General features: G+C 45.4%; 1 protein-coding gene across 1 annotated transcript in view; it reads left to right on the top strand.

Annotated features, from left to right (window-relative positions):
* LOC138493246 (T-kininogen 2-like) overlaps positions 1 to 21746 on the top strand; it is a 175760-nt gene that overhangs the window by 142539 nt on the left and 11475 nt on the right. The window contains exon 11 of the mRNA XM_069620380.1: positions 18327 to 18434. Coding sequence (XP_069476481.1) covers positions 18327 to 18434 — 108 coding nt within the window. The remainder of the gene's footprint in view (positions 1 to 18326; positions 18435 to 21746) is intronic.

Raw genomic sequence — 21746 nt, 5'->3', positions numbered from 1 at the left:
GTTCACCGTAAGAATTGTATTTACCTTCTGATAAATAGTTTACAAACGCGCAGCTTACGCGTTTCTCATGCAAAATTCTATACTACGCTGATATAGCTATTATCTTAAACAAGAGAGTGAATTATGATGTACTTATCTCATGGCAGCAAAAAGAAAGAGGAAAGGACCTGGGACGGTAGGGTTCTTATAGGATGAGCTATTACCGCATTGGAGCATGGGATAGGGTCAGGACTACTGCACTCCTGGAGGTGCATGGGAGTTGGAGTTTGAGAGTTTTTCGAGATGTAAGACTCTGGTTTGCAACTCTTAAACTTCGGATTGGCTATTTTTTATTTTGTGTCAGAAAAAAAAAGCACAAATGTAGATGTTTAAAAGTATAACTTGAAAAGCTGTTGTGGCAGTATTAAAGAAAGATAAAGCATAATGCGAGCCCCCTGTCTTGTCATAGAATGAAAGTCTCATAGGTTTCGCAAATATTTCAGAGATAAATGGAACTGTTAACTTCTATCAATCTAAATTGCTTCATATATTCTCAAAATCCAGCTCTCGGTCTTCTTCATTCTGGAGACATTTACATAATTGAAATACCAGATTACGGTGGCAATAGATTGGTGGACCACTTTTACTGACACCTCGTAGCATGTGTAGTTTAGGATCAAATTGATGCTCTTAAGTCAATGGGTTTCGATATGCACAGGCTGAGAGATCCTGTCCATAACTTGTCTTTTCTGTCAAACACTAAGCACCAAACCCGAAATCTTCAGCAGATTGGTACTTGATCAACTGAGTTAAGAAATGAAGCTTGTAATATTTGTAATCTCTCAGTGGTATGGCTAATTTACAGCAAGGTTGGTCCTGGTTAGCAGAAGAGCTATCTTTAGTAAAAGATATTTGGGATTTTCGTCATGGAATAACTATGGTTTCACGAACATTGTTAATGCAACAAAACAAGAGTCTATTTTTTTAGGATTTGATATATTGCTATTCCAGGAGACCATGACGTTAACTCCACTTATCCTGGACATTATCATATGTTTACAATAGATGCTAAAAGAGGTGTTTATGGTCGTCCCTCAGGTGGTCTGGCCATAGCTGTGGCTATTGAAATAAAAGCATGGCCTTACTTAATTCAAACATCCAATGAAGGATTATTAGCCTTAGGGCTGGAGTTTGAGTGTAGTCCCGAAGATGTGTTGATAATAGACCTATAGTGGAACCCTCAGAAATGTAAAATTGATTATATCCATGATACAATTTATGCTTTAATGGGTTAATGGTTGTGAGATAGGCCTCCTGATAAAATTATTGTATGTGGTGACTTCAATTCCACTTGTGTGAAAAATCTGTTAACAAGTAATGATGTTTGTAGTTCCACATTTTCTCATGGGTTAGACAAGGACAGGTTGTGAAGGGAAAAGATGGAACATTTTTCCGATCGGTCTTGAATCAACTGATAATGTTTTTACCTGGACTACAATGGTGGCTTTTTACTGGATAGACCATCTTTTTATTTTGGGTAATTTATTGGGAACCTGTTCACACATATCTATTGACAATGGGAGTTTTAGTGACTATGCTCATGATAACATTTGATGTCAACATTTAGGTTGAATTACTGGAGGGTTCTTATCCTTTGGCACTAACTGAAACTAATAAGAGGGGCTGCAGTGTCAACTGGAACCAACGTCTTTTGAAATCGTTTACCCAACTATTGAATGATTTAAATAATGTAAATTGTTTTGATAACTTTTCGGGATTATTTGGGGTAGAATCTGTCAATTACATGTTTACCAGGTGTTTGCAACAGTTAACTTGCAAAGGCATCTTTTATGCCCCTATAATCTACTCTCATATATTTGACATAAGGATAGCCAAAGCCAAAAGAGAGAAGCATGCCCAAATTAGGCATTTGGTTGGCCAATCTCTTGTTTAAGCATCTTTTATCAATGCAAAGAAGATCTGCCAAAGATATAGGAATTGTACTAATACCCTTAGGATTCAGTTAATTAACAATGACAGTCAAAACACCTTATGCAATCTTGGGAGTTTAAAATGCACTAGATTTGGAAATTAACAAATTCAATTTTAGAGAAAGATTCCCTGGTCAATGCCTCTATTAAAGAAGAGAATGAATGGGTGTCGTACTATTAGGAGATTTATGCAAAATAATCCAATTCAACTGTTACTGCAATGCCAAATGTTGCCTCTGAATTACTTGTATACAATACTCTGGATGTCCACGTTATTAAGGACATTATTTGTGATATCAAGCCATCCAGGGCTGCAGGTCCTGATTTGTTGGCACCTATACCATTAAAGACTGCCCCTGACTTGTGGTTTAAAAACATTTCTCATCTTGTGGTCTAAAATCCCATTCCTCTTACCGGTAGCAATTAGGAAACAACAGCAGCTCTCCTCATTATACCCGCAAAACTCTCTTATCTGCATTCATGAGGTAAGCCCTCGTGGGCATTGTGTTCCTGCAAGTGCTTCTGCATTGATTCTGTGCAGTGAGCGCTCTTTACTATTGCAAATTGCCTGTTCTGCCCTATATGAAAAGCGGCCGTGCCACATTACCAAAATCGACTCACTGGCCTTGTTATACCCGCAAAACTCAGTTAGGCAATTTGTTTTTGGGCAAGCTCTGATCGACAAATGTGGCTGCCGCCTGAGGGCAAGCACAGGAGTGCCTGTCCTACCTCCCCATTGACTGCATCGATTGGCCATCATTCCATTCATCATTGCACAATCATTGGAGCTGGCAGGTGAAAGCCGGCCCCTCCAAGGCCCACACTAGGCCCCTGACCTGCCTCTCTCTCCATTCAGGTTGCCACCAGCTGTTAGGAGACAACAGTGGCTCTCCTCTTCAGCGTGAGGCTGCAGGAGCAGCGCTCTTATCTGAATTCACGAGGTAAGCCCTGGTTGGCATTGTGTTCCTGCAAGTGCTTTTGCATTGATTCTGTGCAGCGAGCGCTCTTTACTATTGCAAATTGCCTGTTCGAAGGGATTGTGTCCTCCGACGTATTCCTTATCTTAGATAGAAATCCTTCAGCTTTGCTGGCCTCGGAAAATTTTTTCGCCAGAGGGCGCTGCGCGTCGATGATCGCCGAGTCGATGACCCTCGACGGCCTCCGTGCCGACGTCGACGTCATCCTGCCTATAAAGGCCGCGCGCAGCGTCCGTTGCTCAGTTCCGTTTTTCCGCGCTTCGTTGTGCCTCGGAACACCGTTGCTCAGTTCTCGTCAAGATAACGTATATAATAACTACTATTTACCTCGATATCGATGGCATCCTCCTCCGACCCGACGACCCCTCGGTCCGGTTTCAAAAAGTGCCGAGACTGCGGGAAGAAAATGTCGTTGACGGACCCTCACAGGGTCTGTTTGTGGTGTCTGGGAATCACGCACCAGAGTTCGGAGTGTGAGGAATGCCTTTCAATGACGGCGAAAGCCTTGAAGGAGCGTAGGGGGAAGCTCGAGAGAGGTAGGTCAACTTTAACTTCCTCGAAAGCTTCTTCGGTAGAGTCGAGACGTTCGTCTCCTCACCATAAAAAACACTCTCGATCTAGATCACGAAGTGGCTCCCACCACTCGTCGACATCGAGACACTCGAAGAAGAGACGTAGGAGATCCCCTTCGTCATCTTCGTCGAGTTCTCCTGAGAGAGTTCATTGCCCCACAAAACGCAGCTCGCAAGCTGAGTGGGAGGAATTCAGGAAAAAGATGCTAAGCGTCTTCGAGAAAGCGGCCTCGTCCCCCTCGAAGACAGCTGAGGGTGATACCCCGGGTAAAAAACCCAAAAAATCTAAACGCCGCGAGTCGCAGTACCCGGCGGAAAAGTCAACCCGAAAGCGCCTCGAGCCATCGGGAGATAAAGCATCATCGACGCCATCGTCGAAAACTCCTTCGAAACAGAGGTCGGCGCCATCGACGCCGTTGTCGAAGGATTCATCGGCGCATCAGTCGATCGAGTCGACGCCGACGTCGACGCCGATATCGACGCCGGTGAAGGAAAGAACCACGGCTACTCCACAGCCAACGGTTAGACAAAAGACCTCCGACTCGACGCCGAGAACGTCGACGTCGTTCTCGAGCAAGACTCCGATCCTTTCGAGTTCTTCGAGGCCTAGTACACATTTCTCGACGCTTTTCACGGCGCCTTCGAGTACTTTCACGTCGGTGTCGACGACATCGACGTTTTCAAGGCCTGTGATGATGGCTCCTTCTGCATTGGAAATGGGGTTTATACCATTCCAAAAACCAATGTATCCCCCTTTAACCTCGATTTTTGAGGAAAGGGAGGATTCAGACCAAGATATTGATTTACAGAGGACCACATCACCAGAGCCAGAGACTTTCGCCTCTGAGGAAGGAAGATTAAAAAATCTTCAGGATGCACTTCAGGAAGCTAGTGGCTTGGACACTTCTCCTGAAGCAGAATTTATCAAACCAGACCCAGGAGAACATGCGGAGACTCCATATAGAGCTCTGATGTCTAGAATCATAGAATTTATGGGTTGGTCTGCACCTTCTCCTGCCTTTCAGCAGGATGACCTCACTGACATACTGGACAAGGGCCCACAGGAGGATCCTGTGGTTCCATTTCACTCTGCTCTACAGAGAAGGATTTTGACAAACTGGGAAACGCCAGAAATTATCCCGGCAGTAAATAAAAAACTGTCAACAAAATACAGGGTGGCTAGTTCTGACCCTGAATATTTGTCAAAACACCCTACTCCTGAGAGCTTGGTTGTACAGGCTGCAACCTCATCAGGCAGCACATCTGCATACCCCACTGCTCCGCAGGATAGGGATGACAAAAAGTATGATGCCATGGCTAAGAAGGTTTTTTCTGCCTGTAGCATGGCGTTAAAGTCTATTAACGCGACCTGTACGCTCGCTAGGTTCAGCCACACCCTTTGGGAGTGCGCTTCATCAGCGGCTGACTGCCTCCAAGAAGGAGAGGAAAGGGACGCATTTTTAAACATCATCAGGGATGGTAAAGATGCGATGTGCGAGACCCTACAAACTGGCCTAGATTCTGCTGACAGTATCAGCAGGGCCATGGCGGCAAGTACCACAATCCGCAGGCATGCGTGGTTGAGGAAGTCTGGTTTTGCCTCTGACGTGCAGACCAGGCTTTTGAATATGCCCTTTGACGGTTCTACCCTCTTTGGAAAGAAGGCGGATGACAGTTTGGAGAAACTGCAAACGTCCAAGGCAGCAGCCAAGTCATTGGGAGCTGCTATCCGTCAGAATACCTTTCGTCCTTCGGGATCATCGTGGAGAGGACGGTCCTTTCGTTACTATTCCTCATATGGAAGGGGCAGGGGACGACCGGCTCAAAGAGGCCAAGGAAGATTTACCCGTGGTGGACGGGGTAGGGGAAAGAAAGCCGCACCCGCAGGAGCAGGAGCCACTTTACCTTCGGCAACTGCATCAGCCGCTTCAAAACCACTCTGAGGTCTCCCCTCACAGAACACCAGTAGGGGGCAGGTTAACTCACCATCTGACGGAATGGCAGGCTATTACGTCAGATGCTTGGGCTCTGGAGACAGTGGCCCAAGGTTACTGCCTGCCCTTCCTACATATCCCTCAGAGTCATCCACCGGGGAACAACCCTTTGAAGCTTCCAGATCCGCTCCTCTTGCAGGAGGTTTTAGACCTGCTAGAGAAAGGTGCCATAGAACTGGTACCTGTAGCGGAAAGGAACAAGGGTTGGTACTCCCCCTACTTCATAATACCGAAGAAGGACGGAGGACTGAGACCCATCTTAGACTTACGGGAATTGAACAAATTCCTCCGAAAGGACAAGTTCAAGATGGTGACTCTCTCTCAGATCCTTCAGGCCCTCCAGCTTCAGGACTGGTTGGTATCTCTAGACCTCCAGGACGCTTATTTCCATGTGCCGATCCATCCCAGGCACAGGAGATACCTGAGGTTCGCAATTGGCAGCTCTCATTATCAATTTCGAGTTCTGCCATTTGGGCTAACCTCCGCCCCGAGGGTCTTTACCAAGCTAATGTCGGTTGTGGCTGCAAGTCTAAGGAGGGAAGGGATTCATGTCTACCCTTACCTAGACGATTGGTTGATCAGAGCTGTATCTTCGGAACAGGCTCAGAGACAACTAGATTATGTTTGCCACTTCCTTCACAAGCTGGGCTTCTCCCTCAATTTAAAGAAGTCACAGATGATACCATCACAGAGACTCCAATTCATTGGAGCAGTCCTGGACACTTCCCTGGGAAAAGCCTTGCCACCAGAGGTGAGGGCTCGAGATATTCTGCAGATGGTCATCAGATTTCAGAATGCCCAATATCTCCCAGCCTACGACTTTCTGAGGTTGCTAGGCCTCATGGCATCCTGCATATTCCTCGTGCCGGAGGCTCGCCTGAGAATGAGATCCCTCCAGTGGGCACTGAGAACTCAGTGGTCACAGTTCTCAGGAAGGATGACAGATCTCCTTCGGATCCCGGTCAAAGTAGCCCGAGACCTTCAGTGGTGGGCCTGTCGGGAGAACATCCTGAAAGGAGAAATGTTTTGGCAACCATGGCCGGAGATAACAGTAGTCACGGATGCCTCACTCACGGGGTGGGGAGCTCACGCCAACGACTTGACCATCAGCGGTCGTTGGTCTCCATCGGAGTCCAGACTACATATCAACCTGTTGGAGCTGAGAGCCATCAGACTAGCGCTGAAGGCTTTTCTGCCGTCTGTACGGGGAAGAAACGTCCTAATAATGACGGACAATACAGTGGCCATGCACTACCTCAACAAAAGAGGAGGCGTAGGCTCACTACCACTGTGCAGAGAGGCGATGCAGCTCTGGTTTTGGGCAATTCAGGAAGGAATCTCTCTATCGGCAATTCACCTAGCCGGAGAGAAGAACTTGACAGCGGACGCTCTGAGCAGGCAGAGCACAGTCTCTCACGAGTGGGAGATAGCTCAGGAAGTCCTTCAAGAGATCTTCGCCCTTTGGGGAACCCCTCAAGTGGATCTGTTCGCCACCAGTATCAACAGGAAGTGCGACAGATTTTGCTCAAGGGAATTTCCCCCGAGAGGAGCTCTAGGAGATGCGTTCGTAGTGGACTGGGAGTTCCCACTTCTGTACGCGTTCCCTCCGGTCCCTGTCATTCCTCAAATGATCAGGAGGTTGAGAAGGTTTCGGAAGACCATGATCCTAATTGCCCCGGATTGGGCCAGGAGAACGTGGTACCCGGACCTTCTAGACATGTCCATCTGCCCTCCAATTCGACTGCCATACAGAGAGGATCTTCTCTCGCAGAAGGAAGGTCAGGTTCTCCATCCAGCCATCAAGACCCTCAACCTTCACGCTTGGTGTCTGAAAGGTTGAGGTACAAGGATTGGGACCTTCCGGATGATGTTATGGAGGTGTTGCTTTCGGCCAGAAGGCCGGCAACTAAAACTCTATACCGCTGCCGTTGGAACAAATTTTGCAGCTGGTGCAGAGAAAAGAATATTGAACCCTTTTCTTGTGGTACACCTATGGTGTTGTCATTCTTACTTTACCTGGCTAATTCAGGCCTACAGGTTGGCACAATTAAGGGCTATCTCGCAGCGCTATCAATCTTTAAGCGCACTGCAGAGGAGCCTTCATACTTCAAAATTCCATTGGTAATACAATACCTAAAAGGATTAACTAATGTTTATCCCCCGAAACCTTTTCAAGTTCCCTTATGGGATTTAAACCTAATTTTAAACTTCCTAAAGGGTGCCCCTTTTGAACCACTACACTCTTGTTCATTGAAGCTTCTCACCCTCAAAACTGTTTTGCTAATAGCATTGACATCTGCTAGAAGGGTTAGCGAGTTGCAAGCCTTATCGTGTAAACCTCCACATACAATCTTTTACAAGGACAAAGTTGTTCTTCAGGTGAAGCCTAACTTCCTCCCGAAGGTAGTCTCGGAGTTTCACATCACTCAGAAGATTATATTACCTTCTTTCTACCCTCCTCCTCATCCGGGGAAGGAGGAAGAGAGACTGCACAGGCTGGACCCTAAGCGAGCCTTGAGCTTCTATATCAGCAGATTGGCTAAGATCAGACAAGCAGACCAACTCTTTGTAGGTTATGCAGGACATAAGTTGGGCCTTCCAATAACAAAACAAACCATCTCCAGATGGATTATTTTAGCCATTCTGGAGTGCTACAAATTGGCAGGAAAGGAGCCTCCTCAAAATCTAAGGGCTCATTCTACCAGGGGTATCGCAACATCCTCAGCCCTTCAAAGAGGGGTGCCAATTCGAGATATATGTGCGGCTGCCACATGGTCGTCCGCACATACATTTACCAAATTCTATAGCCTGGATTCCTCCTCTAGTCAAGAAACTAGATTCGGCAAGGCTGTGTTACACTCTGTCCATTCTGGAAGGGTAACATAACTTTTATTACTCCCGCCTCCAGTCACAATACCACTGCTATGGGAGTCTATCTAAGATAAGGAATACGTCGGAGGACACAATCCCTTCGAAGAACTAGTTACTCTTACCTTGTAACGTTCTTTCGATGGGATGTTCCTCCGACGTATTCCTTATCGACCCTCCCATCCATCCCCGCAGTATGACTTCCTGTGGGTTTGCAGCCTATGCTCCTTCAAGGTGATTAGTCTAATCCAAAAACATTACTGGGGACTACAAAACGGAACTGAGCAACGGACGCTGCGCGCGGCCTTTATAGGCAGGATGACGTCGACGTCGGCACGGAGGCCGTCGAGGGTCATCGACTCGGCGATCATCGACGCGCAGCGCCCTCTGGCGAAAAAATTTTCCGAGGCCAGCAAAGCTGAAGGATTTCTATCTAAGATAAGGAATACGTCGGAGGAACATCCCATCGAAAGAACGTTACAAGGTAAGAGTAACTAGTTCTTCTGCCCTATATGAAAGGCGGCCGTGCCACATTACCAAAATCGACTCACTGGTCTTGTTATACCCGCAAAACTCAGTTGGGCCTTTTGTTTTTGGGCAAGCTTTGGTCAACAAACACGGCTGCTGCCTGAGGCAAGCATCGGAGTGCCTGCCCTACCTCGCCATTAACCGCATCGATTGTCCATTATTCCATTCATCATTGCCCAATCATGGGAGCTGGCAGGCGAATGCCGGCCCCCTTCAAGGCCCACACTAGGCCCCTGGCCCACCTCTCTCTCCATTCACCTTGCTGCCAGCCATTAGGAAACAACAGTGGCTCTCCTCATCAACGTGAGGCTGCAGGAGCAGCGCTCTTATCTTCATTCATGAGGTAATCCCTGATGGGCATTGTGTGCCTGCAAGCGCTTTTGCACTGATTCTGTGCGGCGAGCGCTCTTCACTATTGCAAATTGCTTGTTCTGCCCAGTATGAAAAGTGGAAGCGCCACATTGCCAAAATTGACTCACTGCCATGTTACCCACAAAACACAGTTGCGCCACTTATTTTTGAGCAAGCTCTGATCAACAAAGATAGCTGCCACATTCATCTTTGCCCAATCAAGGGAGCTAGCAGGCGAACGCCGGCTCCCTCCATGGCACATACTAAGGCCCCTGTCTGGCCATGTCTGGCGCTGGATGGCACCCCTCGCCAAGCCGCTACTACATCATCCTTCCTCCAGGCACTGCTCCTATAAAAGAAAATCAAACTGTCAGTGACCTCTACATGCTCCAAACATGAAAACGCCTGCTTTTGCAATGCACCCGTAAGCAACCCGGATCACATTGGTCTGGCCCACACACCTCCCTTATACCATCTACCAATGACTGCTTGGTTGTTTTATGCCTCTTTTTCCCCTCTAGCTTAACTGTATATTTTAATGGCTGCGGCATCTGAAATATGTTTCTTTCTGTACTTGAAACTGGATACTTAACTGTTTCTCAATGCCTTGTTAACATTGAAATTTAAGTGTGCTTTGCCGGCCACCTGATGAATTTGCTTGTGCATTGTACAGCCTCTTTATCCATCCCTCTTTGATCCACCTTAATGGCACTCTCCATCTCCCCCATCTATTCTAACTATTACTCTATCACCTATTCCTCTTCTCTCACGAAGTCAGGAAGAAAAATGTTTTTAAAAGATTTCTTGGCTTCTAATCCTGACGTAGCACTAACATAGGTGTCAGCAATACGTAGACCTATGCTAGTGCTACTTCCAGACAGACTCTCACTGATATCCTCTTCTCAGTCCCTTATCCAGGCCTATGGACCTCTCGTCTGATCTCTCCCCTCTCCCCTTTTTCCTCTTCACCCATTAATGGCAGCACTAGATGGGAAGTACTCTTGCTGCACTGTTCATCCTCTAAGTGCATCATTAACCTCCATCACACTGTAACTGTCATGACCCAGGGTCCTCAACCCAACCCTTTTATCTTCGACCGGCACCTGCCAGCCCTCATCAACTTCCTATCTTCTCCTACTACTCCTCCTTCCTCTCTCTCTTCACCTCCTTCAGCACCTCCGATGGGTGCACCACCCCCCTGTACCTCTCCTCAGAAAATCTTCAAAGGTGGTGATCGGCTACACTTATCCACTCTGAATGCTTGATCTGCTGTCAAACATTCTTCTGACATCTGCCTCCTTCTTGAAGACTTTGATCTCGATGTCCTCGCTCTCATTTTGACTTGGTTCAGTGCCAGCTGTGTCACTGCTTTTCGCTACATCCTCACTAATGGCTACAAGATCCTCTCTAAGCCTCGGCCCAACCGATCTGGTGGTGGAGTAGCCCTGATCTTACCTGAGTGGGTCCTACCTCTCTCATACTCACCCAGCCTTATTCCTCCTTAGAAACTCTTGTCTGCAAACTTGGTGTCTCTCCGACTCTCTCTCTCACCCTTGCCACTATCAACAGACCCCCTGGACCTGTGTCTGTCTTCCTCTCTGAATGGGCTGACTTAATCTTCTCTCTTATGACTTCTACCTCTAAACTCCTCCTCCTTGGTGACTTCAACATCCACCTTGACTCCACTACTCCTGCCTCTACACTCTTCTGGGATCTCTGTATCTCTCTCTCCCTCACTATTCTCCCTTCCAGCCCTACGTATGCTGCCAGACACACTCTTGATGCCTTAATCCCTGCTGATCTCCACCAGCACTGCCAATCTCCTTCACAGTCATCTGACCAATGAAACGAGTGTCAGCAGCTGCATTTTCCTCCACCTTCATCCTTTCTCCTTTCTGCCCTCTGGACTTTCCCACTGACTTTGCCCTAGCCAATATTCTTCGAGCTATCACTAAAATCCTTGACATTCTTGCTAATGTCATGAGGATCTACCTGAAACATGCCTCCAAGCCTAACAGCTGGTATGACTCTGATCTAGCCGCTCTGAAACGCAAGTTCAGAGTTGCTGAACAGAAGTGGCAGAGCTCAGGCTCATGCACTGACAAACTGGCCTGTCGCCTACTCCAGAGGCAATATGGTCTATCTAACCTCTCCAAGAAGAGGGCCCACATCCAAACCCATATCTCTGAAGCATCCAACAACACAGCTGAATTCTTCAGAATCTGCAAGGAACTATCCAATCCATCTGCATTCTCCACCTCGACTCTTCCTTCTCAGGCCATCTGTACTGCACTTCCCACACAATTACACCTCTTAAATTCAGTATATGCTGTCCGCTCTCTTTTATTCCCCTTCTTCCACCCTTCCCTCTATCCCCTTGGCCTCTCTTCCACCCCACCTACGTTCTCCTCCTTCTCACCCATCAAAATGGCTGAGGCCAATAGAATAGTCCACTCTTTGAAGATCTCATCCAAACAGGTATCGCCCTGCTCCTCCAGAGCCATTAAGCACAACATCTCCTCCCTCGCTCCGGCACTTGCTGACTTCTGCAACCACTCCTTAGCCTCTGGCTCTTTCCCTTCCTCTCTCAAGTACTCCCTCATGCATCCACTCCTAAAAAAGCCTTCAGCCGACCACTCGTGTCCGACCAACTACCGCCCTATCTCTACTACACCCTTCCTTGGGAAACTCCTGGACAAGTTGGTCTTCCCCACACTGACCCAACACACATGGCTCCCCGGTTGTTTGCATGTCCATCAATCTGGATTCCAAGCATACAGAGGCATGGAAACTGCTCTCCTGAGCACCTGCTTGAAAATCTTGACTCTAACTCTCCTGCGGTTCTTGTTCTCCTTGACATCTCTTCTGCTTTTGACATGGTCAACCATTCTATTCTCACAAAGTGGCTCCATGACACCCTCAGTATCTCAGACCGGGCACTGGATTGGTTGACCTCCTTCCTTAATGATCACCCTTCCCAGGTGCTCCTCGACTCCTTCTCCTCCACAACATGTGGTGTTCCCCAGGGCTCCATCCTCTCGCCTTGGCTTTTCAACATCTGCCTTGCACCTCTTGCACACTTGATCTCTGCCCTCTTTCCTCATTTCCAGTGTTACACAGATGACACACAACTCTTCTTCAAGCTCCCCTCTTACTCCTCTTCTATCATCCCTGACTGCCTGTCTGCTATTCAGTCTTGGTGTGCCTCCAATGATCTCTGTCTTAATGCCAGAGATTCTTCATATAGGGACACCTGGTCCCGTTTCCCTCCTGCACTATGGCCACCCTTTATGGGCTCTCCTCCCTCTCCTTCCACTGAAGCCAGAATCCTTGGGGCCATCTTCGACTCCTTTCTCTCCTTTATTCCTTACATATTGGACCTTGCCAAGAAGGCCCACTTTCAACTTTACCTCTTTAGCGGCATTGTCCCTTTCCTCACCTTCCCCCAGAAGCTCAATGTCTCTAGAGCTCTGGTCCTCCCCAGGCTGGATTACTGTAACAGCCTCTTCCTCAACCTGTCGCTTTCCTCACTTTGTCTTCTTCAACTAATCCAGAATAGGGCTGCAAGTCTTATCCTTGGCCTGAAGCCCAGGGACCACATCTATCCAGCTCTAAAATCTCTCCACTGGCTCCCTGTTGCTGCAAGGATTAAATTCAAGACCCTGTGCATCATCCAGAAGGCTGCCTGGGGCCTGCGACCACACTATCCACATCTCGCTCTTACAAATTACTCTCCTTCTAGATCCCTCTGATCTTCTTGCTCCAACTCTCTGCTGGTTAAAGTTTTCTCCAAGCAGAGAGCTGGGAGCAGGTCCTCTCCTCAGCTGGCTCCTTCCTATGGAACAGTCTCCCTCTCCCACTCTCTCTGTCTTGAACCGGACCACCTCAAGTTCCGCAAACAACTCAAGACCTTTGACTTCTCATCCTCTTTTCCTCTCCACCTCCTGTTCTACCCATTCCCTCTGTCGCTGAGATTTCTGTCCCGGTCCCTGAAGAGTCCAATAGGGTCCTGGCCTTCTTCCCAATCGCCACCAGCATCCCCCCTCCTGCACTGCCCTCTGGGCTCACACCCGCCTGTCAGGTGGTTTGCCTCTGCCATAAAATTACCTGTTGGGTGGTAGACCTCCCCACCTTCGCTTAGAATGTCTCTGCTCATGCACTTACCTGTTGCCTCCCCAACAGGCACCTCTGGCATTCCCCCCCCACAGGGATCCTAATACCACTTGCCCCCACCCCACCACCCTTTTTTCTTTTCACTGCACTTGCACATTCTGAATGTCAAAAGGCCTAGTAGAGCCACTTTTTGTTTCTATTTTATATTGTCAATTTTCAATGTTTATTTGCTCCCTTGTTCCCTCCCCTTTTGTTTTATGGCCCTTTAAAACACTGTCTTGCTGTATAAGCAGCATATAAATATCCAATAAATAAATAAATAAAATAAATCTATTTGGAGAAATTATTAGAACCAATGTGTTGTCCATCTCTTGGCACTTAGCTATTGTAATGCGCTTCTGATCTCTCTATACTGGCTAATTATCACCAGATAGCTATACTAGATTCCATGAGTAAAGTGTTTACTTCTTTGCTATTGAAGGAACTTGAAGAATGGGTAGATACATTAAATATGCTGTGCAAGTGCCAAGTAGGATTTCGTAAATCGCTGGGAACAACTTTAAATGGGTCAATATTGGGTCATATTCAGGCTTCCGTTCACAAAGATCTGTGTATATGGTGTCTATGGACATGTCTTGTGCTTCGTTCAGGCTAATCATCAAAGATTGTGGCACAAATTATTGAGCAAAGGGATTCCCAATGTTTTGGTAAAATGTCTATCTTTCTTGCACCAAAACACATACGTTAAGATTAGGCATACAAAAGGGTTGTATATTTTCTGGACCAATTGAGATGTTCATAGGGTTGAGGCAAGGCTGTGTCCTTGCCCCCCTTCTTTTTAATGTGTACGTTACAGATCTGGGTGACTAATGGGAGTCTTTGGACACTCATCCGGTGAGACTGGGAAATGTGAGGCTATATTGATTAGCCTTTGTTGATAATTTGATTTTCTTTGATCTCACACCTGTGGGTTTACAGGGGAAATGATCCAGATCTGCCAACTACATGGTGTACAATAATTTGGCTATAAATGGCAATAAATCCCAAATTATTGTTTTCTCAACAAAGTGGAAACCAACACTAATGAACTGGAGGGTTGGATGTGCCACCCTGGAAAGAGTTCATAACATCCGTTACTTTGGTTTTAACATCTCTTGTAACAACTCTACATCCAGGACTAAACAGGATGCCAGAGCCAGGCTACAGCATCTCACTGCTCAATTTAGTCGGGACTGCAAAAGACTGTGGCCCTCATTACGGCCCTGGCGGAAAGGGTTTTACGCCAGCGTAATGCATGGCGTACCTTTCCGCCTTACTACGAGTTCCCGTAGCGCCATGGTGGTTTTTTCGCCTGGTTTTTCCGGGCGGAAAAATCCATGGCGCTACGGGACCTGTTGTTAATTACGCCACCGTAATTTACGGTGGCGTAATTAACGCCTTCCCCACTCCCATTATACCCTATGGGGCAAAAATGGGAATGGGAAGGGTAAATGGGGATTGGGGACTTACCGCCCCGCCAAGGTCGGAATGGGGCGGTAAGTCCGCCAACCCCCATGGCGGAGTTGGCAGCTCTGCGCCATGGACCATGGTGCAAATTGCACCATGGTCCTCCGCCAGGGTCGTAATGAGGGCCTGTGTAAATTATCTCTAATCCCCGCCTTGAAGTTCTATATGGACAAAATCGTTCCGGCAATCACTTATGGTTTGAGATTGTTTTGACAGATTTGGGTGTATATCTCAATTCCATTCAGGGCATAATCTAGAAGAGAGTTTTGGGACTAACCCTTTCTTTGCCAGATTATGTTCTTGTACCACGCACTGTTGCCAATTGTGTTGTTTCTTTAGCTGTGGCGGATCTGTAAAGCAGGCGGTGGGGATAGGTTAGTAGGACCGAGCGGGAGAAAAGAGCAAGAGAGCTGTGATGTGCTTTTGACAGCTTCAGTTCGGTTTACACTGTTCACTCAGCGTAGGTGTGTTTTTTGGTTGGAAGCCTCCATGTTCTGTTGGGCAGGGCTATGTGTGGTGTGTTTAGTTGTTGTGGTGTAGTGAAGTGTGTGCGGTTTGTTGTGCTGTAGAGATATGGTTGTGTTCAGTACTGAGTTTGAGAGGTGTATGCAGAAGGATGAGTTTTTTATTAGGGTTGGTTGGTGGCAGTATCCTAACCTACCCTCTCCCTTATCTCTTTTCCTGTCATATGTTCTGGTGTGCTACAATTACCACTCATATGTTGTGTGCAGAGGTGTGGGTCTTCAGCTGGTCTATTCAGTGGCAGCACCCACTCCACCCCCAGTGTTCAGACCAATTGCTGCGCACATCCCTTCCCCCCTAGCACACCCCATTGTGCAGCAACCACGACCCCCACGGCCCCCTGTGCTCCCTCTGCCCCTGTGCTCCCTGTGCTTCGTGGTCCATCAGTTCCAAGTTTGGGACACCTCTCTCTCCCCCTTTTACTCAGTTCCAATTCAGTCAGACCCATCTTTGACCCTCTATGGGAAACGTGTACACCTCAGTCTCCCTCCCATTGAGAGGCCTCTCTACTTCCTTGCACTTCACTTTGGTCTAGTCTACTCCCCAGTCCTTTTCGTTGTTTGTTTATTTCATGGGGCGTGGGTGTTGTTCATTAGTTTTCATTCCATTCTGAGTTGAAGAGCCAGGTTTTTAGATTTCTTTCTGAATTTTAGATAGTCTTTCATGGTTCGTATTTCTCTGGGGAGGTAGTTACAAGGTTTTACTGCTAGGGAAGGGAATGCTGATCTACCAAGCTTTTTCCTCATGTACGGTTTAGGTTCTAGGCGAATGTCTTCATTGGATATGAGTGTTCTAATCGGCTGGTAGATGGTGATTTTCTCATGTATGAATTCCGCTCCTAGGCTGTGGATTGCTCTGTGTGTTATGCACATTGTTTTTAAAGTGATACATTTTTTGACTGGGAGCCAATGTAGAACCTTTAGCGCTGGAGTGATGTGGTCCCTTTGTGAAGTCTGGCAGCTGCGTTCTGTATACGGTGCAGTTTCTTCAGTAAAGGATCCAGCATTTCCAGGTATAAGCGGTTGGCATAGTCTATCCTGGAAATGATGAGGGGTATGATGGGCAGAGTTTTGTGTGTCAAGCAGAGGAATGGTAGAATCTTTTTGATTGTGTGTAGATGGAAGAAGTATTTCTTGATTATTGCGTTTACTTGCGGTTTTAGAATTAGCTCATTGTCCATTAGGATTCCAAGGTTTTTGACAACTTTAGATGCTGTGGGTGCTGTTCCCAATTCTGAGGGCCATAGGATGTACTGGTTGCTTGCTTGGTTCTTGGATATAATCATGATTTCCGTTTGGACTGGGTTGATTTTTAAGTTGTTGTGCTATATGACATGGGTTAGGCCACATTTATCTCGTCATAGTGGTATTGTGGAAGAAATAGGGCATTTACCTTAAGATTCTGGATCCCCACAGAAGTCACTGTTTGTTGATTGTAGCATGGCTCTTTTGGCATTAACTATTCCATCACTTACTGAATTAAGTTTAAGTGTGATTTAATTATTACTTTTGATTGAGTCTGATAGAATGGAATTGACTGAAATCACGAGCAAGGTAAAGAAAAAGCGTTATGCCTTTGACTAGATGGCCACAATCACCTTTAAAGTAATTATAATTCCTAAATTGAGTATACAAAATTTACGCGGACACTTGACAGTTTATCTAAGTACATTTATGTGTTTTCTTATAATATGGGCCGTACCATCGATATTAGATTGAAGCTCAATTTATCACCGACCCTTGAGTGTGTCAGTCCTAGAATTGGATTAGATAAAACTTCCAGGTCGTGTAGGTTATGTGTGAGCACTGACTGTCCTGAAATGCTAAAACGCCTAACTCTGTATTGCCCTAAAACTGGTCTGATTACACAATTGCATTTCAGTGCTTTTGTATGTTCTCAATTTGCACAGGTGAGTGAGTCAATCTGGTGGATTATGATGCAAGCAGGTAGCATTGCACTTTTAATAGCACTTTACAGATTTTGAATTGCACTCTTTGAATTACTGAAGATAAATTGAAACCATTCTATGGATGTGTCCAAATAAATGAAATACTTTTAGAAATATAATGTATTGGTATAACTGTTCAATGTTTTCTATGTGGAATTTAACAGTTATTATTGCATCTATGCTTTTCCTTGTAACTTTTGAAATTTTATGTAAGGTTTAATTTTGAAACCAGTTCACAATAAAAAAAATACAATTAAAAGAACTGCCTGCATCACGCCAACAGAATATATATATATATCTTGCATTGTTCTTCATTCCACACTAGCCCAATCCAGCACCCCCACTTTCAGGTCTGCCAGAGTGCCAAAGGCCACCCAATAAATAGAGAACCCAATAAAATAACAAGATATCAGCTCTAAGCTTCTATAACCAAACTTGTGACAAATTCCATGAAAAAAACCCACACAATTCTTTATTCTCTTTACAATTACAAATATTATTTTCTGTTTCCCCAAACGTTTTTGTTTGTCCTTGCTTAAAGCACTCACTTTGTTAATGTCATCTTTCAGGACATTTACAGTCCTTAACACCTGACAAACTGACTTGTATGTTTGATATCAGCTCTACCTATGCTTGGGAAGCCCAGGAAATAAAACCGACATACGGTATTGAATGTCAGTGAATCTCTCGTTCAGCTACACAAGGAATATCTTGTGTATTTGAGGCCTAAAATGTTTAACTGTCAAAATAATTCTCGCATTGTCTGTGAATTTGGTGCGCCTGTTTGCGATTTCATGGTTACAGTTCATTTTACATAGATTGTAAGCTATCTACTTTCAACATCCAGATATGCCTTTTTTTCAATTTCGCAGCACATGTTTTATATATGTATTTAAATGACTTATTCAGCAAAACTGAATAAGCTTCTCTCAACAATAATCTATTTTTGCATAAATTATCCTATTTTCACTTTCCAGGTGGTTTCTGGGATGAAATATGCTGTGGTTTTCTCAATAAGGTGCACAAATTGCTCAAAAGAGACCAATGAACACCTGCATGACGGCTGCCATGGAGACGAAAACTCTGTACGTAATCAGAAAAAAAATCCTAGCTGGACACATATTTCTTAACAGTTAAATGGAAGTTAAATGCTTTTGGAAACCTAACATGAAACATTGGGAAATGCATGCATATTTATAGTTAGTTATCGATACGGGATCATTCTCATCAGAGGCCGAGGATCTACAAGGGAACCGTGGTCGAAATGTTAAGGGGAGGCATGGGTGCTTGTCCCCCTAACATATCGTGGCACACGATTCTGTTGCCCTCATTTAGCAGGGGCCCCTTTCTTTCAGATGTCACCCTCCCACCCCCCAACATTTTCAACAGAATTAGTCCACGGATGGGAATAGGGATTTTTGAGCAGTAGTTACACCAAAGTTACCCGACTACTGCATGTAAACAAATGGGGAGAGTTTCATGACTTTCCAACACTTTCTTGAAATACAACCTTTTGGTTATGAAATGCCTTCTATTTTTAGCTATTTCTTTGAAGAGTATTAGGTGTCTACCAGACCTCTTACAGATACACATTAGAGAGGCACTGGTGTCAATCGGCATCTCTGTCATGAAGAATGAGTCCATCACAGTGAAAGCTCTGTTATTTTGTCAGTCATTTTGTAGAAGCAAGTGGGACTTTTTAAGATGTGGAGATAGTTGTTGAATGTTGATTTTAACGAGTGTGTTTTTTTTCCCTTGCTACTTGCCACATTATTGTGTTTTCTGCTACGTTCCACCATGTTTGTTATTGTGTTCTTTTTGTTATAATCATTAATATTATTGATGATGTTTATGGCTGCCACTGTTCATATGTATAAGAAATGCAGCCATGATGGATTGTGCCTTATATATAAACCTTTACTATGCGCCCAATCCATCATGGCCACCATTATAGTAAGCATTGGTAAAGCCAATAGGTGGGCCTTTGCAAATGATGGGGGGTATGAATTTATTTTTAGAGGGCCCACATGACCAAACCCAATCTGACACTTTATATTTGAAAAATCAGACCTTGTTGCTCTGCCATTGCTTGTTTTCTGAACTGTGTGAACATTAGCCACAGAACAAGGAAGGATTCATTGTACTCGATAAAGTCAGCCTGAAGATCTTATATCCCCTAATACCAAACCCAACTCACAAAGCATTCTACTTGGGGATTTTAATCTTGGTCTTAATGACCGTTTGAACACTAACGCCCTTGAACTAACGCCCTTGAACTAGCTCTATATACTTAAAGCTTTGAATACCATCGCCCATTTAAAATTGCGGAAACCTAAACCACAACGTCATCTGAATTCGTGGTTCACGCCCCATCTAAGAGAACTACGCAAAATTAAAAGAACTACAGAAGCACACTGAAATAAGTGCCCTTCAGTAACTAATAAGAATGAGCTAACCCTAGCATCTTCTAACTACAAAGAGGCCATTATACTTGCTAAAAAAGACACCTACAACAAAAGAATCATACAAGCGGAATCAAATACAAAAGAACTTTTTAAGATCCTGAAAGAACTGGAATCTCCTGTCGCCCCTGTTGACAAATGTATCACAGATGCCTCATGGTGCACTAACATTCAGAAGGCGCTATTAGATAAAATAGCTCTGCTACAATCTAAAATCAACGTGAACATTTTTTCGCTCTTTTCTGACCCAGAATACAAACAATATCCTAATAAGACCTCCACCATTGAGCCTACCTGTAAACCATTCAGCTTCTCACCCTTGTCAATCTGGGAAGTGGAAAACATCATTAGGAAACTCAAACCCTCGAATTGCCAAGGCGTTGCCAGCCCTGCCCCGATCATCAAAGCAGCAGCACGTGAACTCGCCCCATTTATTACTAACCTTATCAATGCCTCCTTTAAAACTGGGGTAGTGCCTGATAACTTAAAATACGCTTGGGTCATTCCTCTAATTAAAAAAACAACCCTTGACCCAGCCAACCCGTCCAACTATAGGCCGCTAACAACGGTAGCCTTTTTACTAAAAATATTGGATAGAGCAGCGTACCTGCAAATACAGGCGTATCTAGAATCTAACAATCTATTGGGACTAAGGCAGTCCGGTTTCCGACCAAGACACGACACGGAAACTGCCTTGATAGATCTCACCACCCAAATTCAAGTACTAAAAGACAATGGTAAACTAGCCCTCCTCTTACTGCTTGACCTGTCAGCAGCTTTTGATTTGGTGAACCACCAAACGCTATGCCATCATCTGAAATCTGCAGCACATTTCTTCGACTCAGCCACATCTTGGATCAACTCCTTCCTGGCAAACAGAACTATGAGGGTCTTCTCTCCTACTAACACTGCCGAACCCTCCCTAGGACTTTGTGGGGTTCCGCAAGGCTCTTGTGTGTCCCCTACGCTCTATAATGTCTTTACAAAGCCCCTATTCGATATTCTTGACTATCTGGGTGTCACGTATACTAACTATGAGGACGACTCCCAGATACTCATTCCTATCTCTGGAGACTATACAACTGACAGCAACCCCCTTAACGAAATCTACACAGTAATACAAGCATAGATGGCACAACATGGTCTTTGTCTTAACGATGAAAAAAACTGAGCTGCTCATCCTTGGTACTCACGCTAAACTAAAAAAACTAAATACCTAAATACTGCCTTCAAATCATTTACTATAGATGGCAATCCCATCACTGTCTCAAACAACACTAAAACCCTTGGCATTTACCTTGATGCCACCTTTTCCTTCTCCAAACAAACTAATGCGGTAGCATCATCATCAGCTTATACTTGTAAACTTATCACCGCCTGCAGGCTGTTCATTTCCACACCTAATTGCATTACACTTGCTAGAACTTTAGTTCTGTCCAAAATAGATTATTGTAACGCCCTCTATTTAGGTACTAGCCACAAAAACATTAACAAGTTACAAGTAATTCAGAATAATGCCATCAGGGCAGCCCTCAACATCCCTAAGAAGTCGTATATTTCTGAGACTAGACGCAATCTGCACTGGCTCCCGGTAGAGCATAGAATATCTCTCAAAACCCTTGCCCAAACACACCAAGCCAGGGCCAACCTTGCACCAGCCTACCTTACTAACCAACTCACCCCACATACGTCCTCAAGACCACTTAGAGCAGCTCAAGCAAACACAATGTTTATACCGAGATTCAAACTCCATAACTCGGGAGGAGATAGTTTCCCTGTACAGGCCTCAAAGCTATGGAACACACTCCCTGCTTCCCTCAGATCAGAACCCTCCTTCCACTCATTCAAGCGCAACACTAAGCCCTGGCTGCAGGACTTGGATACCATGAAATCTTACCTTCCCAGACCTTAGACTTATTGCCTGCCCTACTGTTT

Source organism: Ambystoma mexicanum, chromosome 10 (assembly GCF_040938575.1).
Source record: "Ambystoma mexicanum isolate Mex_15411 chromosome 10, UKY_AmexF1_1, whole genome shotgun sequence".
NCBI lineage: Eukaryota > Metazoa > Chordata > Amphibia > Caudata > Ambystomatidae > Ambystoma > Ambystoma mexicanum.
This window is presented reverse-complemented; position numbering and strand designations above follow the sequence as displayed.